At 35.8% G+C, this 26280-nt stretch overlaps 1 protein-coding gene across 12 annotated transcripts in view; it reads right to left on the bottom strand.

Annotated features, from left to right (window-relative positions):
• Positions 1-6393: 6393 nt before the first annotated feature.
• ERBIN (erbb2 interacting protein) overlaps positions 6394-26280 on the bottom strand; it is a 120964-nt gene continuing 101077 nt past the window's right edge. For 9 of the 12 annotated variants that reach the window (XM_072031772.1, XM_038169987.2, XM_072031771.1 and 6 more), the window contains 8 exons: positions 24680-24863; positions 22333-23857; positions 15833-15976; positions 14926-15057; positions 13036-13245; positions 11943-12035; positions 11216-11290; positions 6394-9038 (listed from right to left, as the gene is read on the bottom strand). In XM_072031772.1, coding sequence (XP_071887873.1) covers positions 8931-9038; positions 11216-11290; positions 11943-12035; positions 13036-13245; positions 14926-15057; positions 15833-15976; positions 22333-23857; positions 24680-24863 — 2471 coding nt within the window. In that variant the 3' untranslated portion in view covers positions 6394-8930. The remainder of the gene's footprint in view (positions 9039-11215; positions 11291-11942; positions 12036-13035; positions 13246-14925; positions 15058-15832; positions 15977-22332; positions 23858-24679; positions 24864-26280) is intronic. The other 3 variants (XM_072031773.1, XM_072031775.1, XM_038169993.2) reach the window with 1 other exon arrangement.

Genomic DNA, 26280 nt, shown 5'->3' with positions numbered 1-26280 from the left:
TAAATTTTTCATGAATATACTTTAAAATGAATCACTGTCATCATAGATATTGGTTTGATAAACCTGAGTTCATAGAGCATCACCTTTGGGCAATCGCCAGCTGCATGAAGTTTAAAAAGAGCAAGTGTCAGATTTTGCACCTGGGAAGGGGCAAGCCTTGCCATAGGTACAGACTGGGGGATGAGAGGCTGAAGAAAGGGAACTGGGGATTCTGGTTGATGACAAGTTGAATACGAGCCAGCAGTGTGCCCTGTCAGCCAAAAGGGTCAAGTCTGTACCCTGTGGTGCATCAGGCACAGTATTGCTAGCTTGTTGGGCCTCTCTTTTTTTACAGAATTGTAGGGGTTGGAAGGGACCTCGAAAGATCATCAGGTCCAACCCCCCCGCCAAAGCAGGTTCCTCAGGACAGGCTGCCCAGGTAGGTGTCCAGACAGGCCTTGAGTATCTCCAGAGAAGGAGACCCCACAACCTCCCTGGGCAGCCTGTCCCAGTGCTCCGTCACCCTCACTGTGAAGAAATTCTTTCACATGTTGGTGCAGAACTTCCTGGGCTCTATCTTGTGGCCATTGCCCCTTGTCCTGTTCCCACAAACAGGATAAAAATGATAAATTTCTTTTACCCTAGTGTGCAAGAGTCCAGACAACCTCCACACACTCCTCCTGAGGGAACTGGGTCACCACTTTCTTTTCAAAGAAAGATGTCTATCTCCCTTTCATATACCATGCCTGCCTAGAGCACTCACCCAGGAAATGGCAACAAGAAGCGAAAAACAGAGGTCAATTTGCTTCCCAAAAAAAGGGCTGAGGGGGAAGGGTTGACATTCCTACTTATGTGTCCAAGAGTCTTTCTCTCAACCAGAGAGCAATAACTGTTTAAAGGAGAAAGGCACCTCCACCTGTCCCTGTACAGAGCATAGCTCAGAATCTGCTTGGTGCCTTGCATGTCACAGGCAAAGGACTTTGTACTACGTTTTATACCTCCCACACAAATTCTTAAAATACCTTATTATTATTGCTATTTAATCATACCACCCCACCTGCTGTCAAAAGCATGTAGAAGAAAGTAAATGTTATCTTAAGAAAAGGTATGGACACCTTCCTTCATGAAAATTTCAGGCTCATGCATTCTAAATAACTTTAAAATGAAGGGAGTAAATATGTTGGTAGTTTGGGCAATTTATTTGGATGTATTTAGTTATTGTTTATTAATAAGTGTTGAGTTGCAACTACAAAAATCTGTGGACACCCTCCAACTTTGAGTCTGTGATCATTCATAATGGCTTCTAGCTAGCTTTGTCTTCATACCAATTTTTATGCAATGTCCTTATTTCAACATGAATATTTGGGCAACTAAAACAGTTTTGAACAAATAATAGGTAAAATTAAATATTTATTTTGGTCATTACAATCTTCCTAAGAATTAATTAGGTTGGTGGTAAACAAGTTAACTTGAAAAAAAATCCTGAAACCCGTAAGATTTTTTAAAACTCTCATGATCACAGTGAAGAAGTTGACTATACTGAAATTATTTTTACAAAGCATCAAAAATGGCTACCCTTATATTAAAAAATATGCAGGATACAATTTTGTATTCTAAATTTAATTGTGAATGTTATTTTATTTGTATATTATCACTACTGGCCTCATAACAATTTTGAAAATAAATACTACCATTTAATTTATAATTCTTACTTGAAAGTTGTGAATAATTTACATTATTGAAAAACAGCTGAAGTTCAGTACTGATGCTGAAAAGTCCTTCATCGTTTTAATATATTAAGATGCCTTAAAAATCAGCGTATCAATATTAATGCTATAATCAAATAATTAAAACTTACAATTTTAAAAACAAACAAACACTGCAAGTCACCTATTACAGAGTCTGTCCCATTATTCAAATTACCAAGTTTATTTTCATAGCTTTTTGAATTAAAATGCAATAGAAAAAAAAAAAAGTGTTTAGAGGTTTCATCTGTCTGGAGGCCTAACAGAATATTTTCTAGCCCCTGCATATATCAACACCAACTCCATCAGTCATTTCCCAGTATAATTAGCAAATAAAAAAAATTTACATGATTAATTCATTTTTCCCAGGACATAATAGCACGTTGGCTAACCAGCTGTTATAATTTGTTTCAATATTTATTAGAAAACCTCACAGTACAGGAGCAATGGCTTTCAATTGATGTACTTCTGGCAGAAATATTCTCAGCAAAAATACTTTCTCCATATTCAAAACCAGTAGTTGATTATTCTATTGTGAGAGAAAGCTGTTGCAGACAAAAATCAATCAAATATGCTAAAATGTTATGATATTAGGAGCCTTGGCATAATACTTTCAAATCATGTATTTTGCCAGTGCATATTTATAATTCATTAGAATGCTTTTTTCTACTTTTTTTTTTTCCTCCGAAGTTTCAATCATCAGCATTAGCAATTGAATGAGGTTTTCTCTGAAGAGCATCTGGTTCATCTGCTATGAGTTTCTCTATTAAGAGACATTCCTTAGGAAGTTTATCCTAATTATTATTTCTACATGTCTGGCAAACAAGATTGACTATTCTGTCACAGTTTCTTTATTAATATGGAAAATACTGAAACATAAATAGCTCAGCAATTTGTATCCATGCCTCATGAAATGCATTAAGTGCAGAGCCATACTCCCTTTTGTGTTATGCATCTGCAAAAAAAAGAAAAAAAAAAAAAAGGATGTTACAAATTCCTGTTATTAGAAATTTAATGCTCCAAAGTTTAAGCTGTGCAGAAAAGCTATGTCATTTCAGCAATAGAAACTTCAATACACTCTTGCCCATCTCATTGCCAGCAGAGTCACATACTTGTTCTGTTTCTTTTTATTATGTCTCTAAAACTTTTGATCAGGTATTCATATAAATTGTTTTCCAAAAATGTCCTGACTTAGCCATTGAGAGACAGCAGCTACAAGTTAACTGAGTATTTCACAGCTCAGTAATGTTTATCCATAACTACTTAACACATTTTCTCTTGAATGAGATAACTGCAACCTACTTTTCCAATGCACAAAATCTTGCAGAGTATTTATGGTGTACGTTATAATTCTAAAATATGTAGGTTGTAATGTTTACTTCTCATTTTCTCCTCTTTCAGCCAAAAATTCAGCTCTTTTATACTTAACACTTATCCTTAATACAAAGCAATATCTCAAATTGCAATACAGAAGTATGGTCGTGGTTGTGATCATATAGACAGTGTCAGAAAAAGCAGACACAAGAACACAGGGAGCCAGAAAGCAGGAGATGCCATACTTTAAATGAGGCTCTTAGAAAATGGCAAAAGAGGAGGGAGGATTCCTGGGAGCCCCCTGAGAGACTTGAGGGTAGCTGCTGCCACAGGGTTATGGGCTCGTGTAAGCTCTGACAAATGAGGACAGCTTCCCTTGACCCGGGGTGCCTGGATGGCACCTCTTGCAGCTGCCCCTTCTTTGAGAGGGTCAGGCACCCACCTTGAAGCTGGCACTACGAGACCTATATGAGAGCAGGGCCAGGAGCACGGCCAGCAGATGCAGCAGCTCATGCAGCAGGTGTGAAACAGAGTTCCTCATCTGAGTTCCCACCAGCCTAAATATTCTCAGGTGTGATGGTGATGCACCACAAGGCACATTGCCCAGCAGGGGCACGGGATCCATGTGTTATCCTCCTCAAGGACCCCCATGAGGGGAGAGGAGGAGGACTCCTTACTGCACTACAACAAATTGTTGCAGAACTGTTGGCATCAGGGGTTTTGTTTCCATGACTGTGGAATCATTTGAGGATCATTGTCTGCTTGGAGAGATGGGACAGGTGGTGGTGGATGTAGTAACACTCAAGATACAGAGTCAAGTAGTTGCATCATCTTGAGCCATCACTTTTAAATATGTGTCAAGTCTAAAAATCAAAAATCTTTTCACTGCTTGAACATAAATAAGTCTGTGCAGAGACTGGGGGTGTACATCCCTGCTGTAACCTGAAAGCCCCAGTTACTGAGTAACGCAGTAGCTGTAGAAAGCTCAGTTTCAAAAACAAACTACAGGGATATGATGTGAAATGTGCTATGAAATTCATTTTTGTCAATTTCCAGTGTTTTTTTTTTTTTTTTCTTAGCTCATTATAAAAACTTCCTCTCCTTTCCAACAGTCATCATTAGTTTTCTGTAGTCACAAGTCTTCTGAATTGTAAGAAGAATCAGATGGATTAATGTCACAGAAAATTAAATCACATATTTTTTGTTTACTTGTTAAGGATGAATAGGAATGTGAATTAAAAACAGTGGGCTCCCATGCCTACAAGCAGCTGCCTTGTCAATATAAAGTGCTTTTATCAGTTTGATGAAGTAGCACTTTTGTACACTGGAGACCACTCTGCTTAGTGAAACACCAACATTAACTATTTCAGGAAACTGTCTTAAAATAAGGAACTTTTAAATTATATGGACAAAGAAAGAACTTCCTAAATGAATTCTGCTGTGATGTACATGCATGTTCATGGAACGGCATGTTTGGTTCCTTCATTCCTGGCAAGTATGAACGTACTCTTAAATTTTCTCAACAGGAGTGAAAACATACAAAAGATGTCACAGCAACACAGAGCAGTTGAAGTTGGCAGGGACCTCTGGAGGCTGCCTGGACCAGTTCCCCTGCTCAAGCAGGGACACCCAGAGCAGGTTGCCCAGAACCACGTCCAGGCAGCTTTTGAAGGTCTCCAGGGATAAGACTCCACAACTTCTTTTGTCAACTTCCCTTGAGGTATTTATATACAGTGATAAGATGGATCCAGCATTCTCGTGAATGATCCAGCATTCACACAGCTGATGAAAAAGTAAAGTGTTCCATTGTGAAGTCAAATAGGAGACCAAAGGCAGAGTTGCACAGGAACTAGGCATACTAACAAGTAATACCTGCACAATGGAAAAGAATAAATTTGAAGTCTGATGCATAAAAGGCAGAAAAGACAACAAAATTCTCCAGAGGAGTGCCCACAAGGACAAAATTAAGGTGGAAAAAACTCCAAGCAGGCAACAAATGCAGAAAAGTTTAAATACAGAGGGGCCCTACACTGTTGTGACCAACATCAGGGCTGTAACCTGCTACAGCTAGAGTCTGTTTTCTCTGTAGAGAAAGTAGGAAAAGTCAAGACGTGAGATTGGTAGGCCAGTTCCACACATAGGGAAAAAAAAAAAAAAAAGTGTTATTTAATTGTTAGGTAGTTTCCAAGAAAGCAGGTTGTCTGGTTGTAACCCGCATTTGCCTCTCCTGTGAAGTTTTGTGATCAACTTTTCCCTTTCTTCACTCAATAGCCCTCGTACATCTTATTAGAGCACTGAAGTGATTCATTTTACCCCTGCTTCCTGAATTAGTCTTTTTTTGTTGTTGTTTTGAAATTCTGAAATTTAACAATTTGAATTTGATAATAAATATTAAAACAAAAAATTGAAATTGAACAATGAAATTGAACTATTGAAACTAACTCATTTACATCAGACGTACATGTTAAAAGACTACTCCTCTCTCTAGAAGAGGAGCCACTTGCTCCTCTTGAAATCAATAGGTGATTTCACTGCAAGACTACTTTATTCAGATAGAGGTTATTTTTGTTCATTTTTTGTTTGTGAATAATCTGGTCTTGCAATTAAATAAATCTGAGCAGACTCCTGTCACACTGAGATGCATGGAGCATTAATGGATATCGATAGAGGATTAGGGTCTACAGAAACTACAGATGAATAGACTTGTGTCATGGAGAATTTCCTAGAAGTTAAATAAGTCAATTACGCACAGCTTTAAAGAGCATTAGTTTATTATCTATTCTCCATGTGTTACCTCAGAAACAGTCTAATTATATACAAAAATTTGGAATGTTGAATAAATGCTGATCAATAAAAACATTTCATAGCTGTTGACAAGGGAAAATTTCTAAACAAACAAACAAAAATCCCCAAATGATAAAGGTTTGATTCTGTGTGTTGCTTATTGCTATGTTTGTGTTCATAGAATGCTTTCAAGTATATACACATTTTTTAAACTCCAGTCCAAAAATGTAACTCAAAAATATTTACATAATAAATATGTGGGAGACTTCATCTTTTCATTACATCAGTTGAACTGATTCTTTAATGAACTATTCAGAACAGAAAGAATTAACAGGTTGTATCAACTCACTGCCATGCTGAGTGACTACTGCTATTGATGGATTTTTTTTTCCCCCTATTTAAAATGTAGCTTAAGATGCATTCAAAATGAAAAGTGCTGATACTGTCTCTTGTCCTGCTGAATCCTGGCTGGACTAGTTCAGGAGACATCTTTCTCCCACTCTGCAGAGTCATCTAGTTTGACATGTATTTACCTTTACACACAGACACAGAAGGAACAAACACATATCAATCCATTAAAAACTCCAAAGTTTACTGAGTAAAATCAGTATAATTCATGTTTTATTTCACGGTTAATTTGCTAATTTAACAAAGACAAGCTTTGGCCAACTGTTTCCACAAGAAGTACTAAACTTCTTGCTATAAATCCCCATTACTACAGTTCTACCATAGCGAAACACTTCCTGGTAGAATTGTCATGTGATACGTAAATCTGAAAATTAAGTGACATAATATAGTTTAAAACTCTGTTAACATTAAAGCAAAATACAACACGGTACAATTCTTCAGTGATATACTCAAATGTACTGTAAAACGTATACAAAGTCACAATGTACACAAGATCAGTAAAGAATCAGTTCTGCTTTTTGTACTTTCCCTTCCTAAAGATACAGGTTATGTAGAAGACCAAGTTAATTTAGAAGTTGTCTGTATGCATTCCCTTTAAAAGGCAGTGTGTGATAAAAATAACATGATTAAAAGTAATGAACATGTGATGTGAACATTTTCCTTTTTCAATAAAAAAATAAACAACAACAAAACACATCTCAGAAAGGGAACGCTGAAGCCTGCCATTATATAGCTATGTTTCTCATTCTTTTCTTTAAAGATTAACAGCACACAGAAAATAAGTGAATTTTTATCAAAATACAGCACATTTCTGCTAATATATCAAAAAAATTATTTCCTATGTAAATATTACTGAAAATCAACTAAAAAGAATTAAAATATACAAAGAGTTGTTAAAGGGTTTCAATTAAAATTATTAGAACTATACACAGTACAATAAGCAATAGTTAACATCTTTGAAAGAAGTGCAATAATATTTGAGTTCACTTATTTAAGAAGTACTGCCTATTTCTGCTAGCTAAGTATTTCCTCTCTTTCAGCTCTTTTCCCCAAAACTAAAGGAGGCTGGTGTTTTTGCTAGCTTTATTAAAAGAATTTACTTTTGTACACATGGGTGGAAAAAAGTAACTTATCTGTTTCAAACTACCAACTTATATGCAAATAAAAATGAACTGCAATAACTGAATATTGCTCCAATGACAGGCTAATCATTAGCCCTGATTAAAAACAGTTACTGGTCTTCTATGGCACTTTTCCCTGGTCCATAACAACCGTGTATTAATTATGACTGCAGATTATGCAGTCTTTATTCAATTACAAAGGAGAAAGAAAAATAAAGTTAATGTTTCTGGTAAACAAAATTAATACAAGCATAATTGAATATTTTATACAGTAATAAGGAACAAAGGCAGCCTGTGGTAAATCACTATTACATTAATATAGTTAGAAACCCTTTAATGACTCTGAAGTGTCTAGTTCACATTTAATGTTACCTGTAGGAACAGCCCTTTAAGAAACGTCATTACGAACTGGTGGGTTGTAAGTACACCCTCCCTTTGCTCTCCATCTCACCACAGCAATTCTCCGTCTCTGTTCAAAGTTTCACAAACTTGCTTTGGTTACCTAGCGCCATGTGTATGGTTTCCTTTTTGATTAACAAGGCAATGCAAAGGCCAAACTAAATCAAGATGACTTTCATAACCCTTCCTGCATCATTTACTTTGTGTGTGTTCAAATGTGTATTACAGGCAACAACCTTAAAAACTGGCCATTTCGGTTTCATTTTAAAAATATGTAAGTTTAAAATGGAGTACTTTTTATAAAGATAAAAGTATCACCATTTGCACAAAACTGGGGATTTCCACAGCACAGAAAAACCTCTGGGCACATTTCCACAGCACAGTTGAAAAAAATTGTGTATTCAAGAAAACCCAACTAAACATGAATCACACGTGGCAAATGAATATTCAATGACTACATAAGGAACAAATCCTGTAGAATATCACAAATTTGTAATTACAGTCTTCCTAAAAAACACCATAATCTTATATTGCATTTTCTATTGGTAGACGTACATTCCAGAACTAAACACTTTTACTTCTTTCTTGATTTCAGATTTAGATAGCAGATAGTAGTTTTACCTGACCTTTATTCTGTCCAAACAGCACCACCTTCCATCTACCCATTCATCTATACAATGTGCACATATCGAAGCCAACATTTCATATCCCCTGTTCATATCTACAGAAGTGGTTTCAGCAAAACACATTAATATCTGGTGAATAAAAATAAAGGCAATAAACAGCTACAGGACAGACAGCCCTGCCATCTGTCCATTGGCTACAACCTAGGCTTCTCAAAGCCTCGCACAAAGTTTAGTAATGTGTATGAATTATCCAAAAATAAACCTACCATCTGTACAAAACAACAACACAGGTTTGTTCTTGGAGGAGTGATCCTTAGATTGCTATAATGCTTAAAAACAAGTTTTTTCAGCATATGCATTTCCAAAATGATTTCCTGTATGTTCTATACAGTGGTTTATTCCCCTTTGACCACAAGTTCAGTATTTCATTTCCTGTACAAATTTTGATCATAATTCTTTTCAAGTTCCTTTCACATATAAAAATAGGCAAAATATTCAGTTTCCGTAAGTCCTTCAATGAATCCTGCTGGCTTTTTCCCCACTATCCACAGTATTTATGAAGAAACTTCTCGCACAATGATGAGTTCCACCGCATTCTGAAAAGTCTTTAGCAAAGATACTGCTTGTCCATGATCAATATTTATGAAGCTGTATCCATTAGCCTAAAAAGAAATATTCAGAATTAAGAATGGCAGTCTCATATTTCATGTTAGTTTACTTAAGCTTAAACTAAGTTTTAAATAAATAAAAATCTTATATAAATGCATACAATAAAACACTGCTGATTCTCAGATTACATTGCTGATGCCAGTAGAACACTTAGGTGTATGCTACAAGGAATTAAACAGTTGTGTTAGCCTTGGAAGAATTTTACTCCAAAGATACTGAATATATTTGCACATAACCAAAATAAAAAATAATAAATAAAAAAAGAGCTTTAAACCATTAGCAGCAAGCACCTAACTCTTCAATCTGAATATATCCATGCTAAAAAAAGAAAATGAAGAATAGATGGTACATCTCAGTTTAAACACTAGAAATGGCATTTGCGATAGATAAAGAACTACTGAAGCCTTTAACAAAAAACATTCATGGCATTTTAGGCTCTTTTAGGATTTTATTCCCCTTGCTTGCAGTTCAGACTGGACGCAGCGAACTTTTTTATCTGTTCTGAGCAGAGTCCAGCAGTCAGTCAGGTTGTTCTGTGAAGTTATACAGTCTCTACCCACGGCTGTTTTTCAGGACCTGACTGGATAAATCCCCACGTAACACATTCCAAGCTCTGAGCTGACTGTTTTCAACAGGATGTTGTGCTTCAGACCTCCTGAGATCACCCCCAGCTGCAATTTTCCTATGACTAAGTACCTTTGTCATTCCTAAGACAGGCTTGGCTTGGCAAACACAGGCAGGCCTAAGCAGCCCACAGAAAAGAGGGAAAACATGGCTATGGTTCAACTTCTCAGGGCGTATTGCTGCTAATTCATATTCAGTCTGTGCAGTAAAATCTTGCCAAATGACAATTTGTCCAGTTTGAACTACTGCTGCTGCCAGCTGTGCATCCCACCTTTCTCCCAGAGGTGCTGCCCCTTACACGGTGACAGAAAGGCCAGCCATGGTGTCACCAGAGAGATGACAGAGGTGCCTGCTGAGGCCAGTCATGAGCCTTAGCTACTCATTTTGGAGCTCTGCAAGCTCATCCCATTATCTAACACCTGCTGTTGCTACCAGCTGGACTCTTTGTTATAAAGGCAGTAATTTTTAAATCTGTCTAGGGCTGCAAAGAAAGTTTAGTGTATAGACTGTTCAGGGAGCAGTAAGAGCAGTAACCACTCCAAACCATCATCCATACAGAATGTGCTAACCTAATATGCAACCGTATCTTAAGATTTGCACACAATTACCTAGACACTGTACCTAGACACTGGTCATTTAGGATCTCTCTATAAGCACTCTCAAACTTGTAACGCGTGTAGTATTAAAAATATGTTTTTATCAGAAGGCTAGATCTGCAACTTAAAGTGTGGCTACAGCACAGTTGAAGTGTCCTGTTAACCTGTTCTCTACAACAGTAAGGCTTAGATGATCCCATTGTATACCTCCTTGACTCTTCCACGAATAACCTGCAAGTTCATTAGACAATTTCAAACAAATCTGACACAGGAGTGGTACTTTATTCCTATAGAAAAAGCCACACAGCTGCAGCCCAAAAGCCATGGCTCTTGAAATAAACTATCTGGGGCTCTCCTGTGGCAGATGGGGTAGCCAGGAGGTATGTGCTGTGAGCAGTCAGGTATCAGTCATCAAGGAAGCGGCTTCTGCCAGTGCTTGTATTTGTCCAACCCCTGTCAGCTGGGGGAGAGGAAGCAAAGGCTGGCAGGAACTGCAGATTGGGGGCGGGAGGGGCAGGATGCAACAGATGTATGCAGCTGGGTAAAGGAGGGCATGAGGAGCTACTGCTAGTGTTCAGACAACTTGTTATTCAGAATACTGCATATGAATGCCTACAAATTAAATACCTGAATGATGCTAAAGCCACATGAACTCACTCATATTCCATACTGAATGACATAAGGACTATTATTATAATCCATGAGGACAATTATCAAAACTATGAAAAATGTTCAGAATTTGAAAAACGATCTAACTGATTAATGCTTCAGCCTGTATCACTTATCCTAATGTTAGATGGAAGAAAAAAGGATCATTACAGAATACTGATATGCTTCTGGAAAGATACTGGCAATCCACACAAAAATTAACCATTCTACTCTCAGAAAAGAAGCAAATTAAAAATCAACTGGTATATTATACATGATAGTTAATTATATGACTACAGTACCTGAATTATTTTATCACCAGGCTGCAGCAACATAGATGCTGGTCCTTCGGGCTGTACTCTGGTTACAAAGATACCCTTGAAAAACAGAGGCGTAAAACATTTTTGAAAACTTATTTCATAAAGTATGGTGTACAGATGTAATTCAAAACATCATTTCAATTTTCCATCTTAAATAGAAGAGAATGCAATACTATTTTATAGGCTTTAGTGGCTGCCATCCTTTTCTGATGTTAAATCCAGGGAAACTGCCTTTAAAGGAGTACTGAAGGGCAAATTCTGATCTGCCTGATGTGTAACTCAAGCCTTTGTTTAATTTGGCAGATGTATATGTCAAGACAAATTATCAACCACCAGAAATAATGCTGTAGGCTAAATCATACTCTCTTTTTGGAGACTTCCTAAGTGTAAACTCCACAATTCATTATCTCAAATCTGTGGACTGATATCTAGAACATTTTAAGAACATTCAGTCAGAACAATCCTTTGTGTCGCCATGTGGCTACACAGTGGTCACCCTCTACCTTCATTTTTCATAAATAACTTTTCCTCACTTTTCTCCCATCAAGTCCTGGAGTGATTTGTATTTGGAGGATGGATATATATATATATATATGTATATACACACACACACACATTTATATTTATATATTTATATATGTCAGTTCCCTTTGGTAAACACTGGAAACATTTGCTAATCAGAATGATTTTAAGATATTAAAATACTCACATCATCTTCAGGTCTGAATGGATTCCCTCTACCACCAACTCCTCCTGATATACTAAATCCAAGTTCAGGATCCTTGTCAATCCTCACTCGAATCTAAGTAGTTACAAGCAAAGTTAGAAGAAGTGGAATTTAGATCAACAAAAGCTTTTAAAAAGAAAAAAATTCAAAAGCATTTATCACAATTTGAGACAGTATTGTATCTCATAATCTTAATTCAAACCAAGATTTCAATACAATGGCATATCATTGTACGTAAGTCCTACCCTAATATCACTGCTATTATAACCACAGTAATCTATGTAGATTTTAAATTCAGAGATATTGAGTTATTATGTAAATGAATTTAATGACCCGAGCAAATGCACATGGTCATATGGAATAATTTGCTCTTCCTATTTCTTTGCTACTTCTGGCTGAATTTTAAATTAAACCTAGCTCCTACTTTCATTCTCCGTTCTACATAACTAACAATGTCTATCTTTTCTCTTGCCAGAAGAGTTGATTAGAAAACAATTTTACACAAAAAGTGGACATACTCATTCTAGCAAAGAAAGACAGAAAGAAAAGCTCTCAGTATTTTCTCAAATAACAAAACAATACAAAGGAAACATCTTATGTTCAAGAGCAGAAAGAAGGTTACCCACACTGCAAGAAACATTGGTTCAAACAAATAACTGGTTATGAGATTATAACAAATGGTTATGAGAATTTCTTACCCATTCTTACCCTTTCTTATATCTAACATAAATAAAGCAAATTATTATTATCAAGCACGCATCCGATGCTCATACTTTTTTTTTTTTTTTTAAATCCTGACTTTTCTTTACAGCTGCATACTTCTACAGTTGCAGATTTTTGAACCATTACAGAGAGCAATGAATAGCTGCAAAGTACTAGAAGTTGTACTGGTACTTTGAGATTTTCAGTTACTCATAAATATTGAGCTGGTGATCAATAAATGTAGTCAAGAAGTAAATTTCTATTTCAGTTAAAAGATGCAAGAGTAAGTTGCCGGTCCATTCTGTTAAAAATCTACCACATTTTTCTTTATAACAGACAGATGTCATGCATCCAAATTAGATTTCACTCTTACCTCTTGCTTTACCAATTCATGGCTTTGTCTGGGAGAGCACTGGGACTGGGCATAGGGAGGTTGGTGGGCAACTTTCAACATCAAGTAATCAATTAACTGTTCTCTAGATGGATGTCTTGCAACTGATGACTGAGGAGGGAGATGATGGACTTGGCTGTAGTTTGCCTGAGGTCTTTGAGGCTGGCACATTTGTCCATTTGTCAAAGGTATCTGAATAAAACATGAATATTCTTAATGTCATACATTCCATAAGTAACAATCCTCAATTCTTCCTTAATTATTTCAATATTTCTAAAGTCTGCTTTTAGTTTAAGTGACATTACTAAAACTACTGTTATGAATCATGTACAACTGCACTCAGTTTTCATGAGAGTCATCAGCTCTGACACCATGAGAATAAGGTTTAAAAACAAAAACTTATTGTGAGTGGTAATCTACCAGAGCAGACTAGATAAACACTTTTTTTCACTGAGTTACCAAGACTATTATTTTCTGACAATATAATTAACAGTATTGGCACTTGGTTGATCTTCTTGTAGATTGCACTTTTATTGCATGAAATTTCCACAACAATTCCCAGTAGAGCATACACAAAATAAAAAACCCACGCAACTACCATGCTCTCTGAGCATCTTTTGGTGATCACTTCACTCAAAAACCTTCCAAACAGATTCACATATAAGCTCAAGATTTTAATATCAAAACTGTAATGATGGTATTTCCAATAAGCATTATTCTTTTCTTAAACCATCTGTTACTAATTTGATAGGTATAATCACGGCAGTAAGGTCTCATCTTTACTCAACTGTAAAGACATGAGGTTCATTCAAATCATTTCACTAAGGATGATGTTGGTCACAGCATTTTACTGAAGCCGCAGAGCTACAGGGTGCTCTGCAGCTCCATGCTGAGATGGGAAGCCTTTTCTTTCTTCCCACTCTTACGAAGCCTAAATAGTCAGTCATCCCTCCATAGGATTCCCACACTCCAGAAATGCCACAGTCTCGAGTTTGCATATTTTTCTGCCTACTACTGTTATCCCACTAGTTAGAGGATACAAGGATACTAAGACACTCTGTTTCTCAAAACTATAACCGAAGCATGTAAATTTCAACCTTTAACCATACTAGGTGAATAGACAGAGAAACTAGTCTGTTAAGAAGAGTTTCTTTGTCAAAGTGACTCTGAGAAATGGGTATGCATATGTGTGCATATTTTAGATTATCTACGGGTCAGACATACTCAATTTACAAGATTTTCTACTGTCTTTCCTGAAAATCTAAAGCATTATGGGAAAACTATTTTTGTTGCATTATCATAGGTAGAGAGTTTACAGATGCAACATATATCAATAATGATCCTAATTCCCAATATTAATGTCTATACAAATGTAATGAGAGCACAGATCATAAAAGGGAAGTCTATTGCTGCATCATAAATTACACATACCCACTTAGTTTCACTGCAGTAAGTTCTGCCCATATAGATGGTCCTTTGACATGAATACAGAATGCCTTCTATGAATTATAGTTTACCATTGCAATTTCATCACAACAGATTTCAAGCTTGTTCTTTAAATGGTTTAATCAGCTTCAATCTGCTTCCCTGAAATCAATTGCCGTATTCCAATTTCCACTTCCAATTACTTTTTTTTTATGCACATTTTTTCTTTCTAAGCCCTCAACGAAGGAAAATAAAAACTAACCCCCTTCATATAGGTAAAAACTTTGTTTTCCAAAACCAGGATGCTATTTTTCTTATACTACTAAATACCTAGGTGTAATCCTGTTTTATGTTTTAAAGAAGCCCCAGTTACAACTGCTATCTCAGCATATGTTTATACAAACAATAACAAATATATTCTATCCATTATATCATGTAGATAATTACCTGCACAGCTACTTTCTTCAGGCTGTCTGGAGGAACATCTTTGAGACTAAGTGTGGCAGATGAATAATTCTGCTTTCCTGAAATGAACACCTCATCTTGACATTGGTCTCCTGGAGTTGAAGCCTGGGGATACTTTAAACAGAATGCAACAGTATGAATGTCTTCGTATTATTCAAACAACAAAAAATTCTCATAAGATGCCCAAAACAAAACATTTTAAGGGTTTTATTATTCTCTATCTTTAAAAAACAAAAGAAACAAGCTAAAAAAAATAAAAGAAAAACTAGCTTTTTTTTTGTGTTTATGTAGAAAACGTAAATCTTACTAGGTAAGATGCCATACCCAGAAGATATTGCATGATATTTACAAATATCAGCAACTGCAGTTAAAAGTTTTCTGGTGAGTTTATCTTGCTCATTATGGGTACCATAGCATCATTCAAGATGCTCAGAGTTAAAGAGTTGTTTCCTCTCATTTTCTTACAAACCAAAGAAGTCATTTTCTTGAACGTCTAAAGTATCTTGCAATACAGTTTATATCATTTGTTTGGTAAAAAAAAAAAAAAAAAAGTGTAACAACATTTTGTTCAATTTTCAACACAGGTCAAATTCAGAATGGTAATCTCTGGTTCACAACATATACAGCAAAACCAGATGTTTTTATATTCAATTATATAGAAAAAATAATTAGAAAACTCAATCTGAAAAACCTTACAACCTTACAATAAGTTAAGGCATATGAAGTAAAAGCAAAGTATTTTAACACCTATTAAAAATCAGGCATAAATAGTATTTTTCATTGAAAGTACTGTTCATCTCTAGAAGGATAACTATCAATTTAAAGGGCATCTCTCACATTTTATTCTTTCCCCCTCTATAAATTGCAATAGCCTCCTGTAGGTACTCACTCGAACAACGTGCACACCAGAACCTCTTCCGTCTGCAACACTCAAGGCAACACTACCCTGGCTGCCATGCAGATCCCTAGAGCTGCCATAGTGAAAGCTGCTAACTGCAGCATAATTGGAATTAAAGGACCTAGACAGCATGCTCTGAATAAAGAGGGGACAGATTTAACACAGAGATTAGTGCAGCATGCATAAACCACAAGACATGTTATACGTAGACTAATACAGACATATTCCATTGTCATGCAAGATAAAAACCATGCAAGAACAGGACCACTGCGATGTATGAAACACAACTCAGTGAGTCCTACTTAACCTTTATTTACTGTAAATCAGCATGCAATCAACAGTTTACATGCAGAGTTACATGTAAATAAAGTCATTCAAATGTTCATGTGTCTGGAAAAAAAACATTGGTGCACAGCTTGTCAAAATTTCTAAGGTTTCAATCAATTTGCAACATTACAAAGTACATTGCAGGAAGAATAGCTGACAGTCAAAGTACAAAGTACCTGTGGAAAACCATTTAATTACCAGTTGTTACTATTTTGTCTCATATTTTCCCCCTTACTGGTACAGTACAAATAATAACTTACATACACGCAGAGATCTAACAGTTTGGCTAAGCATTTTTGCTCTTGCAGTGACGTCAATGTCTACAACACATTCTGATAACACTTCATTCAACAATATGAATGAGATATTTGAAGATATTCGAATTCTCATTTAAAGAGACAAAGAGGCCTGCAAGAAACCTTGTGAGCATATCCCTGTGCCACTGTAGGCGACAAGCATGCCACAGGTTCCAAGACAGTGGCTTGGTCTTGAGCTCCATCACCTTGCAAACCTGACCTCCACAGTATTGGCAAGGGTAACAGAGAGAAAGCAGTGGGCATTACTGTCTTGCCACCATGGACTTTTGTAGTTGCAAGAACGTAACAAAATAAAAAGATGGCACAGAAGAAAAGGAAAATCACCCATGTCAAATGAAGTAATATTAAAACAGTGACATGAACTCACAAAAGAAATAACAATAATACAACATAAAAAAAATAAATAACAAAGCAAATTCAAAGTTGTTTTTATAAAGTTTCTAATTTTTCAATTAAAAAAAAGAAAAAAGTATCAATAAAAATATATATATATATAACTAGAAGACTGCAATAATTCTTACAAGTATAAATAGATTAAGGGGTTTGTCTGCTGACTATGCATATAAGCCTGATTTTGAGAAGCCTGTAGCCTTGAGGCAGACATTTGCTTTCATACTACTTTATCTTGTGAAACTAGAACAAGCTAATAATCAAAGTCTCATGCCTCTGCATATTCATTCTCCTCAGATGTTCTGGTAGCAGTCATTGGAATCCCCCTTGGAGAACAGTATTTATGGGCAATACATGATATTTCTCGGTCAAGGCTCTTGAATAACCTCTCACACAATGATGTAGTCAGCATTCTTTATTCGCCCCTTCTATACTTCCACCGTTCTATAACCAATGGATGTTTCAAGCTTCCAGACAAAACTCCAGAATTTCTCCCTTCTTAGGAGGACAAAACCGTGTTTGGCCTTAAAGTCTCTTTTTACTAAACATCAAATATGAACGTACTGCTCCTCTGAATTTCAGTCCAAACACCCAGTAATGTGGATGCCAGTTTTCTTCAGCTCCCTAGTGCTTCAAAGTATCTCCCTACACACACTCCACAGTTTTACATCTGACACCTTATTTGTAAATTCCTTATGGCTTGTTTGCACAACATATACCACTGCAACTGTTCCAAGCTCTACAATACTATATACTACAAAAAGTATATCCTCAGTCTCCAGTGTGTCCCAAAAGTCACTGATACCAGTTTGATGTAGCTGTAGCTTGTATTAATCCATACATTTTTGGTATAGAACAGGAACTAATAATACTCAAATATTTTCAGGAAACAAGACTCTTCACTCTGCTTATCTTGGAATAGCCTTAACTGGTGACTTAGCATATAAGTTTTGGTACTAGACTTTTTTTTTCACTTTCCTCTTTCTTTTTTTTTTAAACAAAACAAAACAAACAAACAAAAAAACAAAAACAAAAACAAACAAACAAACAAAAAAAAAAAAAACAGAACTTAGAATCAGTTGCCAGTTGAAGGTTGAAAACACTTCACTTGTCATTCTCACCTCAGCTATATAAATTCCTGTAGTTAAATGTAATTGGACAAGGTTTGCTCAAAGTATTCAGGAACACTTGAAATTAATGCTTGAAGCCTTGCTAAATAAAAGCATGTGAGGAAAACAGTGTTGTTTGAAATCTTACAGAATTCTAGTAAGATACCAGCTTATGCTAAAAAGGGGAATCTAAACATTACAAAACTATTCTCCTTCAGCCATGAGAGAGGGGGAAAAAGGGCACAAATGTAGGTTTCTGAACATCCAAAAAAACGTATTATTAACAATGTACCTATAGAAGAGTTACATATGGGGTATTACATGCAGTTTAAATGGTACTGGTCAAACATTTGCAGGGTCAAGACTTGTTTATTTTCAAAATGGTCAATAATTTTCTTATTTTAAAGTGTTATTTATTGATTAGTAAGCTCCATAAAGCATCATTCTAATCCACTGATGATTCAGTAGTCTGTTCAAAACAGAGAAATGGAAAAAAATCTGAAATCAAAATTTATAACTAATAGGTTCTGAACGCTACTGAGTGGGTAGCATTCCTTTAATGTATCAATGTCCAAATATTGTTAAAGCTGTGTTCTTAAAAACATTTAAGAACTTAGTTTTATTTGTGCATGGGCCTACTGAAGGTACTTTCCTTGACATATAAAAGGTATTTGCACGTAACTCCTAAAGATATCTATTACTGAAGTTAAAGGATAAGAAATTCCTCTACCAGACAGTAAAACGTGGGATTCTAGAGTTTTAAACAGACAATATCATTATTTAAATTCCTAAATGAAAACTTTCAACAAGTCTAGAAAATTATTAATTTACCATACATATTTATATATATTTACAGCTTATTATGATAGGCGTGGAGCACCTGCCCCATGAAGAAAGACAGAGAGCTGGGGATGTTCAGCCTGGAGAAGAAAAGGCTCCGAGAAGACCTTGTTGTGGCCTTTCAATAGTTAAAGGGGGCTTATAAAAAAGGTGGAGAGGGACTTTTTACTCAGGCAGATAATGATAGGATGAAGGAGAATAGTTTTAAACTAAAGGTGGGAAGATACTAGAAGGCACCACACTCAAGAGTGTGGTAAGGCCCTGGCACAGGCTGCCCAGAGAAGCTGTGGATGCCCCATCCCTGGAGGTGCTCAAGGCCAGGCTGGATGGGGCTTTGGGCAACCTGGGCTGGTGGGAGGTGTCCTTGCCCATGGCAAGGGGGTAGAAATGGGTGGTCTTTAAGGCCCCTTCCAACCCAAACCATTCTGTGGTGCTATGATTATCATCACATACTATGTAGATAAATTGGCAATTCATGCTTGAAAAGAAGATATGATGAAAAGTATTACTGTGAAAACTCACATGTACACTAAATTTAAGAGGTTTGGGGGTGGGGGAAGTTGGGGTGGTGCAGGGGCAGAATTTGTAGCATACTTTCCAACAGCTTACATATCCAACCACTAGAGAGCAGCTTGACATTTAAATAAACCCTTTTCTCTACCTCAGAATAAAATATGCATAACATAAAATAAGCCAATTGTTTCTCCAGAATATATGCAGAATATCAACTTATAAATGGTCTTATGACCTATATTCCCTTCCATGCAACCAGATGGATAATTTTAGCTCCTTGGAATATGGGCCCTTACATCCTGTCAAAGGAATGACAGACGCTGGTAAACTTGGCTGGAATCCACTGTTAATCATTTTTACTGGACTTAAAACAATCCTCTCTCTCTCCTCATGCAAACTCTTGAATATTTTTTTTTTTCACCTGCATCAGGTGAAAAGGTCTACAAAATAAAAAGAATCAGTTTCTCTAATTTTGACCAACAAGACAGTGTTTGTTTCAGCAGGTTGACCCTCTGCTACCTCCCTCCAGTTACTAAATTTTATAGAAACCAAACAAAATGTTATTTCAGGAGCCTCACTCACACCCCAATAACAGTAATAAAAGAATACCATCACTACAACAAAAAAAAAAACAACTCATGAAGTCAAAACCACCACACATACTGTTTCCTAAAAACTACAGGATGGAAATTAAAAGTGATTAATTCAGTAATAGACTTGGAAGAGTCATAGCAAAGGCAAGACTATTAATCTATAACCCATACTGTTGTGTATAACAACAGGCAAGAACATATGAAGTAAATAGTCATCATAAGGCTTCATTTTGTGTACCTGTTTTTGTCAGTGCTATGTCTAATACTTAAAAAAAGAAATGCCATTATAAATCCATGAAAGTTCTGTCAAAGCAGTTTCCAATAAATGCTTGTTCTTTAAACAAGTTCTGTTAAGTAAATACTGATTTTTTAATTTTTTTTTACTTCAAAACACTTCAGCAGTCTGGTTTATAGACTATGCACCCCCATTAAAAAGTTACTTTTTAAGAACTAACAAATATCTGAAACCATTATTTTAGAAGAAAGAAGCATATCGTGAATTCTTAAAATTTCCACATTATCATATTTGCCAGCTGCCATATATTATCATATCTGCATTTTTCATAATTTAAGCATTAATCATATCCCAGAGAATATGAAGTAGGGAATTACATACAGGTTCACTTTTGAATTCATAAAAAAATCTTAGACTGCTAAGTAAGAGCTACTTTAAAGTGCTTCAAGGCCAGAACAAAAGAAACATGCACACAAAAAACAGACTGCTAAGATATGTTAGACAAGATGCATAGCCAAGAACCCAATAGCAGCTATTCCATATCCCTCTAGCAGGAAACAAAAATTAAGGTTTACATAAAAAGCATGAAAGAAAGTACAGAAAGATACAAAGGGAAAGTCAGTGAATCAATTTCCTTTCAGTCTAGGTGACTACATTACTATAGTACCTGAAAGGATTTCAACCATGCATTAAACATCATTCCTAAATTGTCAAATATAGACAATACAAGAAAGCTAAAAACAAATTGTGTCAGTGGTGCACTGAAGTTCTGTTTCTTGCACTCAAACATTGCTCATTTTTTTTCCCTTTCCATTGTTTCATGTAAGTTTTGATATATACATCCAGGAGAATGGAAGATGAGAGAGTACACCTTTAATTACGACTGGAACATGGTGATGTTTGTGACAGTCTTGTTGGACATAGCATCCACCATGTTTCAGCACAATACTATGAAAGCCTTAAAATATTTTACGTTCTATATGACTCAACCTAGAGTTTTAAGAAGAGTTTTTAGAGTTATAAGAACAGGTGTGGCAGTTGTGTAGATCTCTTTGAAAACAAGAACAAAAGACCCTTTCAATCACTAGGATTTCTGCAACTTAAACATAACCATACCCAATCATCCAGATACTTTGATATCCAGAGAAAAAAAAAAACATGGTTAAAATTAATTTTTTCATCCATCCCTAAATAAATTTCTTTACCTATCAGCAATATTGAAGTGCTTGGCATAATAATCACAAACGTATGAACTAAGTTCTTTCAAAAGAAATTAAAAAAAAAAATCCATCTAGCTGCCTAATCAGAATGCATTTTGGCTGCTTTACTCACTTCCCCTCCAAGGAAACACGATCAGGCTAATGATATCCGGCCCAATGTTTAGTGATTTTATAGTTGGTTTAGCTGGACAGCATAGCAGAATACACTCTTACAGTGTCTACCTGAATTCTTTGAAGATATGTAATTGTTTAGCTCTACATATCAGCTCAAATTTTTGATAGTATTTAAAGTACATGAAGAATCCTGTTCATCATGTCTAGTTATATCAAAACCTCCTGTGATTTCCTGAAATGAACAAGATTTTTAAGTGTTCTCATCTCACAGCAATAAATATTCATTCAACAATCTGTCAAATATCCAACTTCAAAAGACAACTGGCTTGGAGGCAAATGTATGTTAATTACGGATTTTGAATTCCTCAGCAACTGAAGCTGCAGGCCTGTACTTTTAAATAGATTTTACTGATTTTATTCTCCTTGTTCTTGAAGTGAAGAAATAGGGGGTAAAGGCAGAAGAGAAAGATCAAGAAGGGTAAGGGAATATTTTAGTATAATATGAATATAATGCTAATAACAGCAATAAAAATTACCTGGCCTAAAAGAGCTGGCCTTGTACTTCAGATGGTCAAGAGGACATCTAATGTATTCTAAAGTAACTGGACTAAGCTGGCAAGTATGATGTAAAATCAAGAGGAACTTCTTTCTTCAGGGGAAAGTTCATTTATGGACTACCATTTGTTTCTCAGATATTCAACACAAACATCCTTTTTTAGTAGAAGTACAGAAGTGTATTTACACTGGCAATTAAAAGCAGTTCAAAACATATTGTTTAACTTATTCCATACCCAGATGACAGAAAGGTAGAAAATTTAAAAAAATTATTTTACCTTTTCTAGCTTTTTAGCCTCAATATGTCGCAGCACCTGTTCCCTCCAGTCATGAGGGACTTTACTTTTTCCTGTAGGGTCTAATAAAGAGTGTTCCGAGTTAACCCTTGAATTTGATCTCTTTGAAGGGCTAGTCCGTGAGTAATTAAAGTCACTAACTGACATAGTTCTTTCTGGTATTTCATTCACTGATGGCCGAGCGCTCTGTGGTCGGGGTACATTTGGACCATCAATGCTGTATGTCCTGGCAGAAAGAGGTCTCTGTTGCCCTGACATTATTGGTGGAGCTCTTCCCATTGAATGCAAATCTCTGTATGTTAAATAATCCCCTTCAGGAATCTGGGCCCGCCTTGAAGGTCCAGTATCACCAACATTTATAGAAGCTGTGGAAGAAACACTACTCTGTCTTTGAAGAGTGTGTCTGGTTGCTCCAGGGAGCAGTCTATCATTTGGTGGAACAGCCCACATATCTACATGTCTCCCAGACATCCGTTGATGAGTGTTATATGCAGCACTGGCTCGGACGTTGTTATGATTAGAGAAATTCATATTGGCAGAATGCTTTACATAGCTGGGGGTTTCTGTGCTGTCAGACCTCAGCAGACGTGAAGGAGGTAAGCTGCCTTGTTCGACTTGGGTGTTTTGTTTCTGGGACCACAAAGTGTCTTTTGCTGTTGCACTGCTGCTGTACTGAATATTATACTGAGGAGTGCAAAACATCTGTGCACCACCTGTCGCTGATCCTCTCACTACATTAGCACCTTCAGGATTGTGATTTGAGTCAAACTTGAATGCAGCTTTTGTAGAAGATACTAAATCAGATGATGATGACGACCCAGGAAAAACTTGCAAAGGCTGATCATACAGAAGAGTAGCAGATTTACTTCGGACTATGTTTTTCCCATCTGTACTACCAGATGCAGATTTTACCACTGAGTTTGCCTGGGAAGATCCATTGTCATTGACAATATCATAGATTTTAAGACCACCAGGGTCCATACTGGTGATGCTGTGAGACTTCATCACAGGGCCACTTCTCTGTGGTGACAAGTCCTCAGTGCTCCGTGAAATAGACAGCTCAGCAGAAGAATCACCATCAGCTCTAGTGCTTCTCATTACTTCTTCTTTATTGGGAGACTGTACTGCTTCCTCAGGATGTCCATTTACTTTATTTATAGGATATTTATTTCCATTTTCCAACTGCTCACCTTCTTCTCTTACGATATTGTTCAAAAAGCCCTTTACTGGCGCTGTTTCCTGTGGTTTTAACCTTTCTACAGGAACTGGCACTGCCTCTTCACTAACTAGTTTATTGATATTCATGTTTATTTGGTCTAACTTGTGAGACTCTTCTGTAGGAGTGCTTAGATCAACACTTTTTCCTATCAGGCCTATTCTTTCTTCAAGGCTTAGTTCATATTCAGACAGATTTGTAACCTTCTCTTGCACATTTATTTTTTCTTCTACTGTAATGCTCAATTCACCTCCATTTTGCAAAAGATTATTCAAATTTTCATCTTCTCGCCTGTAAGAAAAGACAGCTCTTAGAAGAAATACCAGAAGGATCAATATATTCCTTTAATAAATTTTAGAAAAATTAATCATAACGTGCACCACAGTCATGCTGTGTACACAATAGAGGACAAAGACCAACATATAAACAAATTTATTATTTGCTACCTTACCATCATGAAAATACATTACACAGAGGGCTTAACTTCAGCAGCTTGGCTTTCTGTCATCTATTACATGACCGTGTTATGGTTACTTAAAATGAACAGGAATGATTATAGATAGCTTAAAATGTCAAAAAGTATGAAGTGAAAATAATTTAATTTAAAAAAAATATTTCCAAGTTCCATCACAATTCTGGACAGAAGTCTTGTTTTCATTGGCACTTTCTTTTTTAAAGGCACGTTTTAATTAAACCCACAAAAAGTAGTAAGTTTCAACTCCTTTCATTAAAATTTTCTAAAAGCTACTTAATAATTATGTTAGTAATCACATGGATCTTCAACATTACAAACTAAAACCAGAGTTTTTAAAATGATATACTGTAAGTATATCCATTTGCAGGGATAACACAAATTAAGAATGAAATTATTATACCTTATTATAAGAAGAAATGAAACCACATCTTGTATACTACAATTGGTCTTTGAATTTGTACTAAGTTTTGTGTGTTTTTTTTTAAAGAACCATTTCATTAGTCAACATTATTTTAAAACATTACAATTTAGATTATTTAATGAATGATTAATGAATTAAATGAATGGAAATTGCATATGAAAGATTAAGTAACATTTTGCTATTACACTTGCTTAGTTGTATACAGTATTCTACAAACCTGATCTTAGATAAAACAGCAGCATGTGTTTCTTTGTCTGGAGAGCAGAGAGAAATATCTTGGCTACTATCGGTATTTAAGGAAACAGAATCTGACATTCGAGAAGGAGAGGAACAGTTGCTGTTATTTTGATTGCTATTATGTGTAGCTTCATCTGATAAGGAATCAGCATCTTTTGAATCATCTGAAACAACAACAACAAAAAGCCAGTTATAGATACATGCATTTGTTTCATAGCAAGAGTGTTCATGTTAAGGTGTTTAAAAATCATCTTTTTCTTAGTGACACATTACTGGAAACTAAACTATGAGCTATCACCTTCACAAACTTGTTTTTTTGTTGTTTATTTGTTTGTTTGTTTTTAATAAATTCACAGAGAACTGCTTGCAATAGTTCCTATTTTTCCAAGGTATTTGGTTCAATGCAAATAGCCCTCACCTGTTAATGAAATTTAAATTGTTGCTTTATTCCAAGTTTCCTTGGCATAATCTAGTGTTACATTACATAAAATTTCCCAAACTTATCCACCAAATGATGTTTCTATTTTTGCAGTGACTCCAAAGTTTTCAGTTGTGTGAGTCTATTAGACACTATGAAACCAAAGTACACTGCTTGACGTGCAGAACTTTGAAAGCACACAGTTTTTGTTTTTGAACACTGTATCATTGTTAAATAGCTATTTATTACAACAAACAGTCTGGGAAGAACTGGATCACTAGAAATGCATATAGTTTTATGGATGTAAAACATATGAAAGAAGAATATTCTTCTGAGCAATTGGAACTCAATGCATTCCCATGCTTCACAGATCACCTAGGAGTGATCAGTTATTTATACCTTTCCACATTTATTCTTGCATAATGTATGCAAACTTACACACCAGATCCATATAAAAATCATTGATCTGCAGGACTTCAAGCCAGCCATGATTTTGACATGAATAAACAAGTGCACAAATCAATACATTTACATTTTTGCTTCATGAGACAGTTACAGGTACCAAAAACATAAATTTTGTGAATCTAATTTCTAGTTTCAGAGATAAGAAATGTTTTGACTTACTAACTTTAGCCAGGCATAGAAGTCCAGCAACAACACCGATAAACATTTTTTTTTTTTGCCTCTTTTTTTTTTTCCACCTCTTCTGAGGTAATCCTCAGAAGACTCTTCCAGCTACCTCAGTGCTCTTTTCATTCACCCTCAAAATCTTTCCCTCTTACATATAGTAGCCAGAAGAGCCTTTTTTTCCTGGTCTAGGACATCACATGAAGCAAAATACAATTTGCTCTTTGACTTAATTTCATTTTCTCTGGATCTTAGGTCATTCCTTACTCTCAAGAAAATGGTTATCCAGACTGAAATTATCTTCCAGAGAAGCAATATAAAACTTAGCTAACAAAAACAATTATTATTCTTATTTCCTCTCTCCCCAGATCAAAGAGTAAAGTGAGTGGAGAAAGAGTTGACACAAGAGAAGTTTATTCTTAAACCTTAGGAAGAGTGCATGACTTCTTTGAGAAATTTAAACAAGCTCACAAAACCTGAGAGAGGGAGGAAATATGGAATGTTTCCAAGGTAAATACCATTTTCTGCAATCCTCT

Source organism: Anas platyrhynchos, chromosome Z (assembly GCF_047663525.1).
Source record: "Anas platyrhynchos isolate ZD024472 breed Pekin duck chromosome Z, IASCAAS_PekinDuck_T2T, whole genome shotgun sequence".
Lineage (NCBI taxonomy): Eukaryota > Metazoa > Chordata > Aves > Anseriformes > Anatidae > Anas > Anas platyrhynchos.
Note: the sequence above shows the minus strand (reverse complement) of the source record. Positions and strands in the feature narration are given on the sequence as shown.